At 48.9% G+C, this 14,089-nt stretch overlaps 1 protein-coding gene across 3 annotated transcripts in view; it reads left to right on the forward strand.

Moving 5' to 3' along the window:
- Positions 1 to 1,715: 1,715 nt before the first annotated feature.
- The window catches only part of GLG1 (golgi glycoprotein 1), a 208,108-nt gene continuing 195,734 nt past the window's right edge, over positions 1,716 to 14,089 (forward strand). For 2 of the 3 annotated variants that reach the window (XM_039502848.1, XM_039502849.1), the window contains exon 1: positions 1,716 to 2,058. In XM_039502848.1, the coding sequence (XP_039358782.1) occupies positions 1,741 to 2,058 (318 nt within the window). In that variant the 5' untranslated portion in view covers positions 1,716 to 1,740. Of the gene's footprint in view, positions 2,059 to 2,176; positions 2,312 to 14,089 lie in introns of those variants that run through there. The other variant, XM_039502850.1, reaches the window with a different exon arrangement.

A 14,089-nucleotide genomic window follows, 5' to 3' on the forward strand; every position in this document is an offset into this window, starting at 1 on the left:
CTTAACTATACCCAACGCAAGCCAAACCCTGATTGGTGAGGGGAGTTCTCACCTTCATGGTTTTGTGCTGCAATGGCAGGGCAAATTTATTACAAAGAAGTAGAAAAGTCTCCTTCCTCATCCTGAGGAAGCTTGGAGACATGAAATAATGAGGGCTAAGGTGGCAGGGTGAATGAAGGGGCCTGGAGTAATGTGGTTTCTGGGGAGCAGGCAGGGAAGGGGATGGACCCTGGAGCATGGGATATTAATGGCCTGGAGCAGAAGGGAAACTGGGGGTCCTGGATCTTTGAGGAAAGAAAGGGACAGGAAGGAGTGGAGGGCCTGGGGCCCAGAGCATGGAAGAATTGGAGAGCAGGTGCACTTGAGACTGGGAAATAGGACTCGGAGCATGGCTGGGGGTTACAGGGCTGGAAGAGTCAGGAGCACTGGAGAGATTCAGGGGCCTGAGGAGGCTGAGGCCCCTGGAGCACTGGGGGGGTTTGCTGGGTAGGCCGGGGGCCCGGGGCGCAGGAAGGCTGGGCGCTGGGGAGAGTCAGGGGCCTGGGGAGGCTGAGGCCCCTGGGGCACTGGCCCGGGGGTTGCTGGGTAGGCCGGGGGCCCGGGGCGCAGGAAGGCTGGGCGCTGGGGAGATTCAGGGGCCTGGGGAGGCTGAGGCCCCGGGAGCCCGGGGTTTGCTGGGTAGGCCGGGGCCCGGGCACAGGAGGGCTGGGCGCTGGGTTGATTCAGGGGCCTGAGGAGGCTGAGGTTCCTGGAGCACTGGGGGGGGGGGCGGGGGTTGCTGGGTAGGCCGGGGGCCCGGGGTGCAGGAAGGCTGGGCGCTGGGGAGAGTCAGGGGCCTGGGGAGGCTGAGGCCCCTGGAGCACTGGGGGCAGGGGGGGGGGGGGGGGGGGGGGGGGGTAGGGGGGGGGGCGGGGGCAGGAAGGCTGGGTGCTGGGAGAGTCAGGGGCCTGGGAGGCTGAGGCCCCTGGAGCACTGGGGGCAGGGGTTGCTGGGTAGGCCGGGGGCCCGGGGCGCAGGAAGGCTGGGCGCTGGGGAGAGTCAGGGGCCTGGGGAGGCTGAGGCCCCTGGGGCACTGGGCGGGGGGGGCAGGGGTTGCTGGGTAGGCCGGGGGCCCGGGGCGCAGGAAGGCTGGGCGCTGGGGAGAGTCAGGGGCCTGGGGAGGCTGAGGCCCCTGGAGCACTGGGGGGGGGGCAGGGGTTGCTGGGTAGGCCGGGGGCCCGGGGCGCAGGAAGGCTGGGCGCTGGGGAGAGTCAGGGGCCTGGGGAGGCTGAGGCCCCTGGAGCACTGGGGGGGGGGCAGGGGTTGCTGGGTAGGCCGGGGGCCCGAGGGCCCGGGGCGCTGGGGAGGGGGCTCAGAGTTGCTGGGAAGGCAGCGGCCCCAAGCCACGGGGGAGGGGGTCAGGGACCCGGGGGAGCCTGGGGCCGAGCGGCTGAACCAGGGGATCTCGGACCTCCAGCGTTAGGAGGCGGAGCTCGGGCCCTAAAGCGGCGCTAGGGGCCTGGGGCAGGGCTGGAGTTCCAGCCATGGCCACCCGGGAGAGGGGCAAGCGCATGCGCGGCGCGCGGAGCCTGACAAGGCCTAGCCGCCCACGCCAGAAAAAGGGGCGTGTCTCTGTGCTGGGGGCGGGTCTGTCCAGTGCCCTGGCGGCGCGTCATGGCGTGACGGCGCGCTGATTTGCATACGCGCTGCGTGCGGGGGGAGGGTCGAGCGGCAAGCAGGCTGCAGGGTGTCGGATCCAAGATGGCGCCGTGCGGACGTGTCCGGAGCCCCTGGCCGGGCCCGCTGGCGCTGCTGCTCCTCTCGCTCTCGCTCTCGGCCGCGGAGCCGGCCGCAGGGGGGCCCGGGCTGGGCGCGGCAGGCCAGGGCGGCCAGCAGCAGGTCCCGGCGGGCGGGCCGGGCCCCGGGGGGCGGGGGCCCCGCGGCGGCGGCGGCGGCTCCAGCGGCGGGTGGAAGCTGGCGGACGAGCCCGCCTGCCGCGAGGACGTGAATCGGGTCTGCCCCAAGCACAGCTGGGCCAACAACCTGGCCGTGCTGGAGTGTCTGCAGGACGTGCGAGAGGTGGGCGCGGCCGCGGCGCGGGGGGCGAGCCGGGGGAGGGGCGCCGGAGCTCGGGGAGCTGCTGTAGCTCGGCAGAGCTGCCTGGCGAGTGAGGGGGAGCCGGGTGCGGGAGGGACAGAGGCATGTTCTGCCCGCGATGTGCTTTGGAGGGTGCCCGGGGGCACGAAGAAAGCGAGAGCAGTGGGGCCCTGCAGGCCAGGTGGGAGCCTGCGGAGGGCAGCAGGAGTCTGGCCCTGCCTCTGCGCCTGCTGGGGTGAGAGCACTGGTCGTGGTGCTGCTGGCGGGGAGGGGTCCATCCTCCCTTCTGATTTAAAGCTGGGGCCCTGAAGTCACCACAATTACCTCTTTGGTGTTTAAATTGCAAATGCTGCTGAATGATGACAGCGTGTAGGGCAGTGGTTCTCAGCCATGGATACAGGTACCCTTGGGGGGTACACAGAGGTCTTCCAGGGGGTACATCAACTCATGTAGATATTTTCCTGCTTTTACAACAGGCTACATAAAAAGCACTAGCAAAGTCAGTACAAACTAAAATGTCATACATACAATGACTTGTTTATATTGCTTTTATATACTGTTCACTGAAATGTAAGTACAATATTTATATTTCAGTAGATTTATTTTATGATTATATGGCATAAATGAGAAAATAGACAATTTTTTCAATAGTAGTGTGCTGTGACTTGTATTTTTATGTCTGATTTTGTAAGCAAGTAGTTTTTAAGTGAGGGGTAACTTGGGGGTACACAAGACAAATCAGACTCCTGAAAAGGGGTACAGTTGTCTGGAAAGGTTGAGAGCCACTGGTGAAGGGCAGTACAGTTGTATATATTGTTGTTGTGTGTAGTGGTAGCTGGACTCAATCCCCTTTTGTCAGTTAACTTAATTCTGTACTTAACCTCTGTTTGAAGCTTTAATTTTTGATAGCTTGATGGCAAATATTATACTATAATATTATAGTATTGCAGATGACACTAAACTGGGAGGAATGGTAGATACGCTGGAGGATAGAGATAGGATACAGAGGGACCTAGACAAATTAGAGGTTTGCGCCAAAAGAAACCTGATGAGGTTCAACAAGGACAAGTGCAAAGTCCTGCAGTTAGGACGGAAGATCCCATGCACTAGGCAGCAGTTCTGCAGCAAAGGACCTAGGGGTTATAGTGGACGAGAAGCTGGATATGAGTCAACAGTGTGCCCTTGTTGCCAAGAAGGCTAGCGGCATTTTGGGCTGTATAAGTAGGGGCATTGCCAGCAGATCGAGCAATATGATCATTCCCCTCTATTCGACATTGGTGAGGCCTCATCTGGAGTACTGTGTCCAGTTTCGAGCCCCACACTACAAGAAGGATATGGAAAAATTGGAAAGAGTCCAGCGGAGGGCAATAAAAATGATTAGGGGGCTGGAGCACATGACTTATGAGGAGAGGCTGAGGGAACTGGGATTGTTTAGTCTGCAGAAGAGAAGAATGAGGGGGGATTTGATGGCTGCTGTCAACCACCTGAAAGGGGGTTCCAAAGAGGATGGATCTAGACTGTTTTCAGTGGTGGCAGATGACAGGACAAGGAGCAATGATCTCAAGTTGCAGTGGGGAAGGTTTAGGTTGGCTATTAGGAAAAACTTTTTCACTAGGAGGGTGGTGAAGCACTGGAATGGGTTACCTAGGGAGGTGGTGGAATTTCCTTCCTTAGAGGTTTTTAAGGTCAGGCTTGACAAAGCCCTGGCTGGGATGATTTAGTTGGGGATTGGTCCTGCTTTGAGCAGGGAGTTGGACTACATGACCTCCTGAGGTCCCTTCCAACCCTGTCTATGATTCTGTTCATAATTGTGCTGCTCATAACACAAATGGAGTTGCTCATGTTTTGATAGTTTTAGGCAACATCCAGAGTATGGCCATATTTTTCGTGGTCACAGAATTCTGGATTGATGCCTTTATTAAACTAAGGGTATGTCTACACTTCCCGCTGGATTGGCGGGCAGCGATCGATCCAGTGGGGGGTTTGATTTATCCCATCTAGTTTGGTCCTTATTTACTAGTATAGTTACTAGGATTGGGGAAGGATTAGGTGTGTGTTAAATGTATTTGAACTGCTCTCTAGTAAATGTAATTGAAAAAAGGGGTATCTCATATTAGAGTCTCATGTCCTCTTTCAGGTCTTTAGCCTATGGACTGGGAAGGAATCCCTTTCCTCTACCCAATGTACATCAGTAATTAGGTGCATTATAGTGGTTCTCTTTTCTCTGGAACACTGGGTATTAGACTGCTGTTTGGAGACAAGGTACTGGAATTGAGGGATCTGTTTTCTGACTCATATGTCAGTTCCTGTTGAATGTGCATCATACTGTGTTTTTCATCAGTACACATTAGGTCTGTTTCACTAGATTAAATTAATGGCCAGTAAATTCAGAATGGGAAGAAATAATTCCTTCTATGTGCAGTCAGACATGGCTATTGAGATTGGGATTAAATACTGTAGCTGAACTTCATTTTTATTAGACGCTTTATATGGTAAGAGAAGGGCAGTCATTTCTCCTGCTTCTCGATATACAGTACTGCACAACTGGCCTTGTTTTGCTTTCCTCTGAAGCACCAGGTAACATCTACTTCAGGAAGGAGGATACCAGATGAACCTACAGTCTCTTCAGAAGAGCGGCTCGTTCATTTGTTTAATTTTTTTCCTACTCGCTTCAAACAGCAGCTAGGTTTTTAACATTGAAATAATTTGATTTCCTCCCTTTAAGTTTATCTCATATGTTTTTGATGGATGGTAAACTGAGCATAGGAATCAAAGATTGCTCTGAGTTTCTGATAATCCTATTGGTGGGGCCCTTTCTTTTGTTGACTCGTGATTTTTACTGCTGTAGTAAAACAACTTGGTGAACATATGTGGTTATTTTACATCTGCCTCTTATTTTTCTAGAAGTGCTCACATAAATGGGGTACATATGTAGCTGCGGTACTAGTAAGAAGTCTGGAAGAGCAATCGAAAGCTATGTGCTCAAAGCATATGGCAGCAAAGTCCAGCTGTGTGATAGATTCCTGTTTGAATGAGAGAAGGGTCTGGTTGCATTGAGTTCTCAATTTAACAAAAAGAGTTTTGTCTTCTGTAATTGACAGTGATCCACGTTGTGAAACAAGATTACTTAAATGAACTCAAAAAATAAGACCATATCACCTGTGGGCAAACACTTTTCACAAAGCGATCACTCCATATCTGACCCCTCAGTCCTCATCGGAAACCTGCACAACTCCTTCAAATGGTGACCCTAGGATCTCAAATTCATAATTTTGCTAGAAATTAGAAGTCATGGATTTAACAAACACACTGGATTTATGACTTATTACAACAATCTGTAACCCATTCGCTCCCCTTTTTTATTCTGTGATACCTGGCCACTTCACCTTGAACTGTCTCTTACAGTATGCATTTACTACTTATGCTAAACTATCTGTTCCAGCGTCTGTTTAGCTGTGACATTCTGATTACCTTTCCCAGACCTGAAGAAGAGCTCTGTGTAGCTCAGAAAAGCGTGTCTTTTTCACCAACAGAACTTGGTCCAATAAAATATATTACCTCAGCCACCTTGTCTTGCTAATTATAAGGGGTATCATGCACCATGGCATTTCTTCAAATTTGCCTAATGAGTTGTAATGTATCTGTATGCTCTGCATTTTTACATGCAATGTGTTTAGCCATATTCTGCATTCTTTTTTTTTTTTAAAATAGCCTTACACTTTTTTTTTTTTAAACCAGTGGCTCTTTTTTATCTCTGTCTTCAGATGTTATATGGCTGCTAATCACCATAGTATCTCATTGCCTTCCACAAAAAAATCAATAGCATTATTAACAAAGTCCCTAGCAGATAGACTTCATGGAGTTTCTGGTTTTGATTTTTTGGAGTAAAATCCCTGCTTGGACTGGCTTTGGTGTTTTGTTTAGGTTTTTTTTAAAAAACTTTTTGAGGGAAGTGTTGGGGCTGTTTGACTTTTAAAAATCAGTCAATATCTTCCAGTGCCTATGGAAAGTACTGCTTTGCTAGCTCTGGAGACTAAGGGAGCTTGTTCCAGTGTCCTTGTGTTCTGGAATTTTACCTTCTAACCCCATTGTTGTGTTTTTGTTGTATGCTCTCAGCCCCAGAGAGCGCTTCAGTGGTTCTTTGCACATGTAGTTCTGTACATCTGTGTAGCTTGAAGCAATTTGAAGTGAAAGTTGTTAAATAAACACAATACACTTCTATCCACCATGTAGCTGCGATAGGAGTCAGTTGTGCCAGTTTCCCCATATCAGCCTTGTAATATCAGATTTGAAGCTCTGGGAAGTACCTTGAGGGAGTGGTGGGGGAGGAGGGGTGAGATCAGCTAAGTTCCCTGTAAGCTACATGGCTGCACAGCAGCTTTCTTAGCAGTGTGCAGGTGCTCAGGGAACCCACCCGGGGGCCTGGTGTGGCCCTCCCTGGGCTCCAGCTTAACCTGGCCCTCAATCTGCTGGGGCAACCTGAACCTGGCCTGGCCCTGGCTGCAGTGGCCTGGCCTGCCCCGAACCTGGTTGTGGGCAGCGGAGGGGTACTTATCCTGCGGGCCCAGCCCCGGAGTTGCCATGGTGGGGAGAGGTGCCTCTCTCCCTCCCCACCAGCCCAGGTGCTGCTGTGGGGGGAGAGAGCTAGGGGGAAGTCCTTCCCGGAACCCCTTGGCCCCAGCCCCACCACATGAATTTTCTTATGTGCACCAATATGAAGGTGATTTGTCACACGTCACCTCCATATTGGTGCACATAATAAAATTAATTCTGCACATGGGTGAGAGAAATTAGAGGGACTGCTGGAGGTCAGTCCTTATGATCTGTTCAGTACTTGGTGCCTCTGTTCATATGGGCTTCCATTACCAGAAGTAATGGTGTTTTGTGAAGTGGAAATATATCTGCTAAGAACTGTCCTCATTTCTCATCGGTTATCAGAGCCAGCAGATATCAGTGACTTATGGTTAGCCTCCTTTGGGGGACTTGAATCATTGACTTAGCAATGACAGTTATCACTTCTTAAATTCAAAACAAAACAAAACACAAACAAACTAAGATTCTTTCTAACCTCAAATTAGAAATTTTTGCTATTTAGTTATGCTGTCTTTCAGGGTTAATTAAAAAAACATGACATGTCTCAAAATGGTATAAAATAGATACCACTTTTTCACAGACATGGCCCATTTTTGTGTTTTACCATGGGTAATTAGCCCTTCCTATTGTTTGTTCCACTCATTGATGCCTGAATGGGATTTTTGGGAGGTAGTATGGCTTCTCTAAGATGTACTATTTTGGGGGTAGATACTTCTCGCCCCTCTCTCTCTCTCTCTTTTTTCAGTTTTTCTGTTATTACCACTTCTGCTTTTCTCTGTTCCCATTTCAACACATTTCTTTATCTTACCCGTCTGCTGATATTCTTCCCTAAGCTCTAGTAGTGTCTGACATCTGGGGCAATTTCATCTTTCAATTTACACCCCACTTTGTGACAGGGCATCATCCAATCCTGTGTGATTTTGATTTCACTCCCAGGGTACAGTTCTGTAGTCTGAACTGAATCCCATGTTTTTATTTGACTTTTGACTGGTAAAGGATACAGTCAGGTACAGCGCAATGACCTGCAGTGTAATCGTTCTGATGGGCAATGTCATGATATATCAGTATCTGTTTTTACCTCTCAAAGATTCACTACTGAGAAGTAAATTCAAATGGTTATTTGAAGGGCCTACAGTATCTAGACTCTTTGTATACTGAGAGTTTCTATAGTTTACCCGTCAGTATTTTGATTCTCAACAGTGTTAACCAGTTACTAACCAGCATTGAGTAGCATGTGGGAAGCTGTGCTGTATGCTCTTTATTCTGTCCAATATGTCATCCAAGACACCCTGCCTTCAGGTTGGAAATGGAGGGAGAGTTTACGGGAACAATGCTGTCTAAAACTAGTCATTTTCTGTAATGTTATGGATTTTTTTAAAGAGACCCTACACTGTTTTTAAAGCAAACATGCAAAGTGGTGCCCATAAAATTTTGGTTCTAGAAAGTTATTGTAAGGTGAGGAAGTTAAGACTCCTGAGCCCAGCAAAATAGCTAGATTGCAAAATCTTTTAGGAGACACTATCTTTTTATTAGCAGCAAAGAATCCTGTGGCACCGTATAGACTAACAGACGTTTTGGAGCATGAGCTTTCGTGGGTGAATACCCACTTCGTCGGATGCATCCACGAAAGCTCGTGCTCCAAAACGTCTGTTAGTCTATAAGGTGCCACAGGATTCTTTGCTGCTTTTACAGATCCAGACTAACACGGCTACCCCTCTGATACTATCTTTTTATTGTGTGTACAATGATGAGCACAACAGGGTCCCAGTCCCTGAGCAGAGCCTCTAAGCAGTACAAGTAATGAATAAGATTTTAAATGCGATCTGGCTGCTGAGCACCAAGTAGGTTGTAGTAACTTGAACGTGATCTGAATGTCTTAATCCTATATTTTAAATATTCTCCTGTAGTGGAGAAGGATATAACCTGCTTGAGTTTACCCAATACTTCTAATGTCCTCTTCTGCCTGGACAGCTAGCTTTCTTTCCCATAACAGCACGTTGTTAATGGGGGAGTTGCTGGCTCATACATCAGTATGCAACCCCAGCAGGCTGAACTAGACTCAATGTGACCTTGTTTTTTTATGATGTCTAAAGAAAGTCTGAACATTGTTTGTTTTAATATCTACTTGTTACTTTGGATATATCAAAGGAAAGTAACACGTGTTTCCTGGTTTTGCTGCACAATTTCGTGAAGACTAGAGAACTAGAATATGATCTGTCTCAGCCCTCAGTTGATGGATTGGTTGTGTCCTGTCTCTTAGAGCCCTCAGTTGAAAAATTGGGGGTATCAGTCTCCTACAAGGATAGCTTTTCTTCCAAATGTCTATCATGAATGTGTTAAACAGGTGTTAACAAAAACAATACTCAAACAGTAACTAAAATCCCCTCCTTTCTTACTCTCACTAGCCGCCCCCTCTCCCCTGGTCCTTTTTTTTGGGGGGGGGGGGGGAAGGGCATTAGCAAAAACATTTTTAATGTTTTGAAGTATAAGCATCTTCATGGGGAGAAAATTCTGGATGCTAAAAGGCTCTTTAATCAAGCTTAGAAAGGCATAACAAGAACCAATGGCTGGAAACTAGCTAGACAAATTCGAATTGGAAACGAGAACACATTATGAAGAGTGAAGATGATTGATCATTGGAACAAACAACTGAAGTGATGGATTCTCCATTTCTTACTGTTTTCAGTTCCAGATGGAGGCCTTTCTGGAAGCTGTGCTTTAGCCAAAGACAAGTTATTGGGCTCACTTCATAACTGTCAGTGTTTCCTGTATCAGAATGGTAGTCATGTTTGTATCAGCAAAAAGAATGAGGAGTACTTGTGGCATTTTAGAGACTAACAGATTTATTTGGGCATAAGCTTTCGTGGGCTAAAACCAGGGGGTGAAAGTGAGCTGGTACTGCATACTGGTAAGAACCCGCACCGGACCATACCCAGGATGGTCCTTTGCTGCAGCAGCGCTTTAAAGATCCTCAAAGCGCTGCCGCTGCAAAGGACCATCCTTAAAGCACTGCCCCCCCCCCCCATCGGTGGCCCTGCTGGAAGAGTTTGTATCAGCAGAGCCACCCACAGGGGAGGCAAAAGGGGCAGAGACACTAAAGCGCTGCCGCGGCAACACTTTAAGGGTGGTCCTTTGCCACGGCAGCACTTTAATGTTGCTGTGACTCCCTCCGTTGGCGGCAAAGGACCCTGCAGCACTTTAATGTCCCTGCCCCTTTTGCTTCCTCTTTCCCCTGCTGACCGTGGGGTGGGGTGGGGAGGGCAAAGGGAGCAGCTGCCCTGGGGTCAGTGATTTAAAAGGGCCTGGGGCTCCGGACGCCGCTGCAGCCCCGGGTCCTTTAAATCTACACGGGGGCCAGGTGACCTGGAAGGGCTGGCTGGGAGATGCCGCCCCCTGCCCCCTCTGGTACTGGTAAGTGTCCTCAGTTACTTTCACCCCTGGCTAAAACCCACTCATTGGTTTTAGCCCGCGAAAGCTTATGCCCAAATAAATTTGTTAGTCTCTAAGCCCTGGTCTACACTAAGCTCGGGGGTCGAACTAGGGTACGCGAATTCAGCTACATGAATAACGTAGCTGAATTCGAACTACCCTAGTTCGACTTACTTACCGTCCAGACGCCGCGGAAGCGAACTCCGCGGCTCCAAGGTCGACTCCGGCAACTCCTCCTGCCGCGGTGGAGTACCGGAGTTCGAACTAGCGCGTCCGGGGTTCGAACTATCGCGTCTAGATCAGACGCGATAGTTCGAACTCCGAGCAGTCGAACTCGCCGCGTCGACCGTCCCGGTAAGTGTAAACGTACCCTAAGCTGCCACAAATTCTCCTTGTTGTTTTTAGTGTTTCCTGTATCATCTTAGACATCCTCCTGAATTGTTAGAGGAGCTTAATATTCTTACTGTTAAAAGGACGGGTTGTGTGTGTATTACTGCTCATTGAACTAACTTGATATAATGGTCATCTTATTGTGCTTGAACATGTACAATGCATTAAAACATTAACTAATCCTTACAGCACCCCTATGGGGTAGGTGGGTAAGTGTTCCCATTTACAGATAGCTACTCTGAGGCAAAGAGGTAATGCGATTTGCTCAAGTCCAGACAGCAAGTCAGTGGCTGAGCCAAGATTAGAATTTGAGACCTGACCCCCAGCCCATGGTCATTACTGTATAGCAGGGGTCGGCAACCTATGGCATGTGTGCCAAAGGTGGCACGCAAGCCAATTTTTGATGGCATGCGGGGCGGGCTGAGCTGCTCAGCATGCCGCCGCTCTGGGGTTCCTGCTGCTGGCCCTTTGCCAGCCGGGGTCCCACTCAGCACCCGATGCTGGCCTGGGGGAAGGAACCCCAGGCTGGCAGCGGGCTGAGACCCCGGCTGGCAGGAGCCAGCAGCCGAAACCCCAGAGCAGGGTGGGCTGAGCCGCTCAGCCCGCCGCCGCTCGGGGGTTCCCACTGCTGGCCCGTTGCCAGCCGGGGTCCCCACCGCAGCCCCACTCACCTTGCTTCCGGTTGGAGTTCCAGTGCAGGCCCCCTGCCAGACAGACCTTCTAAAAAACATTAAAATGTATTACCGGCACGCAAAGCCTTAAGTTAGAGTGTATACATGAAGACTCGGCACACCACTGCTGAAAGGTTGCCGACCCCTGCTGTATAGATACACTGCCTCCCAAGGTGAGTGAAACAGCTGGTTGTAAAAGGGAAACAGTAGAATCAGGTCTAAGGACTTGTCTGTACAGCCTGCAGTTTGCACTGCAGGGTGCGAATTGCTGCGTGCACTAATGTGCTTATGCTGTAACTGCCCTGTGTGGATGCTGGGGGAAGGAACTAAGACACCTCTTTACAGAGGAATGTAAATGTGAACTAGGAACCTTTTAGTTCCTTTCTGCTGAGCTGTAGTTCACACCCATGTAGTCCAAACTGCAGGGCAGTTGCCAAGAAGGCTAATGGCATTTTGGGCTGTATAAGTAGGGGCATTGCCAGCAGATTGAGGGATGTGATCATTCCCCTCTATTCGGCATTGGTGAGGCCTCATCTGGAGTACTGTGTCCAGTTTTGGGCCCCACACTACAAGAAGGATGTGGAAAAATTGGAGAGAGTCCAGCGGAGGGCAACAAAAATGATTAGGGGGCTGAAGCACATGGCTTATGAGCAGAGGCTGAGGGAACTGGGATTGTTTAGTCTGCAGAAGAGAAGAATGAGGGGGGATTTGATAGCTGCTTTCAGCTACCTGAAGTGGGGTTCCGAAGAGGATGGATCTCTCAGTGGTGGAAGATGACAGAACAAGGAGTAATGGTCTCAAGTTGCAATGGGGGAGGTTTTGGTTGGCTATTAGGAAAAACTTTTTCACTAGGAGGGTGAAGCAGCACTGGAATGGGTTACCTAGGGAGGTGGTGGAATCTCCTTCCTTAGGAGTTTTTAAGGTCAGGCTTGACAAAGCCCTGGCTGGGATGATTTAGTTGGGGATTGGCCCTGCTTTGAGCAGGGGGTTGGACTAGATGACCTCCTGAGGTCCCTTCCAACCCTGAGATTCTATGATTCTATAGCATAAGTGTTTGTTTCCACCTAAATAAACTTCAGCTCCTCCTTAAGCCATTGCGAATTTGGTTCAAAGTTGCAAAGCTGATATGTTAAATTGAATTCTGTTGTTCTCAATCTTATTTTTAGACTTTTAAGTGGGCCTGTCACTTCAGATAGCATAATGGTGGGAGCTGTACAAGAACCTAGAAACAGTGTAGGGTTTTCCTTACAGGGCAGTTAGCATATAGTCATTGATGGAAGATCATCTGGTTGTATTCCTGACTGCTACTGACTTGCTGCAGGAAGTAGATAAAATCACCTAACCTTTCTGTACATCAGTGTCTTAATCTGTAAAATGGAGATGATACTTATTCCCTTCTATGAAGCATTTTGAGAGTCTCTGAAAGGTGCCCTAAGCGAAAAATCATAATGCATCTGCTTTGAAACTGAAATATCTAATGTTTAAAAATTGTAGTTGAGGCTCTCAATATCATAGCTTCATCTGATTTCCTTTTTTAAAAATAATTCATACATTTAAGAATGATTACTATTGATACAATGAGACCAGAATCTTCCTTTGCCTGGGCATTTAACTTTAAAACGGCCAGGTAAAGCAGTTTGCTGCTTTAGCTTCTCTCTGTTCCTTAGAAGTCACTTTCCTCAGATTAATCTTACTTCCTGTTTTTACAGCTCAGATTTGCTTGATAAACTACTGTTAGTCAAATTAGACTACCTAGGTACCTAGACAAACTCCTGCTGGGTATTATCCAGGTCTCCTTTAGGATATCACTTCCCCACAGAGGTCCACTGTAGAAGCGGTGTGCTTAGCCACAGAACTGCTTTTGGTAGGATGGGATTGAGTCCAAAATCAAGGACATAAGTAGCCTTTGTATGCCAGTGGGTCCTCATTTGACCTCTGTCTGCTTGCAAGACTAATTGCACAGTCCATTTCCCCCCCTTTTGTGAGGGAAGTAGTTAAGCATTTGTAAATGGCATTTTAGTAGCTAGTTCATAGGACTTAAATAAGCCACACAGCAGGGGTTCCCAAACTTGATTCACAGCTTGTTCAGGGTAAGCCCCTGGCGGGCCGGGAGACGCTTTGTTTACCTGAGCGTCCACAGGTATGGCCACTCGCAGCTCCCAGTGGCCGCAGTTTGCCATTCCCAGCCAATGGGAGCTGTGGGAAGCAGTGGCCCCACCCATGCTGCTTCCCACAGCTCCCATTGGCTGGGAACGGCGAACCATGGCCATTGGGAGCTGCGAGTGGCCGTACCTGCGGACGCTCAGGTAAACAAAGCATCTCCCGGCCCGCCAGGGGCTTACCCTGAACAAGCTGTGAATCAAGTTTGGGAACCCCTGCTATACAGTTATTTCCTGTTTTTGAGCCCATTCTGGCAGATTCAGAGTTTTAAAAAGCTGAATCAGCACCCTTCTTTCAAGAAGCTCTGAAAGTGCATGGGGTGGAGAGACCTCTTACTCTTGTCTAAAAATTCCTTAATCATTTGTGCAGTGGAAGTCTACTGAACTGCTGTTTCTTGAGTCTAGCCAGAGGTGCTCCATTATGGAGAGGCAGTCACTGAGTATCTCTTCGAAGAAAATATTTATTTATTGAAATGTGTAACAAGTGCATTAAAATCTGCCATTTACATTGAAATGTGCATTTCTTTGGGTATGAAACAATGTCCATAACTATTTTTACTTTTAACTGCTTGGGTTTTGTAAAGGGTGAGATAAGGTTGCTAAGTGTCAACAATGTAGTTAACTGGTATTTTTTAAACTTTTTTTGTTTTGTTTTTGTAATACCTAATTCTAGCCTGCTTCTAGCTTTTACACACACACACACACCCCTCTGCCCCTGGAAATTTCCACTACATGCATCCGACGAAGTGGGTATTCACCCACGAAAGCTCA

The sequence above is a fragment of the Mauremys reevesii genome, linkage group 16, assembly GCF_016161935.1.
Source record: "Mauremys reevesii isolate NIE-2019 linkage group 16, ASM1616193v1, whole genome shotgun sequence".
Classification (NCBI taxonomy): domain Eukaryota; kingdom Metazoa; phylum Chordata; order Testudines; family Geoemydidae; genus Mauremys; species Mauremys reevesii.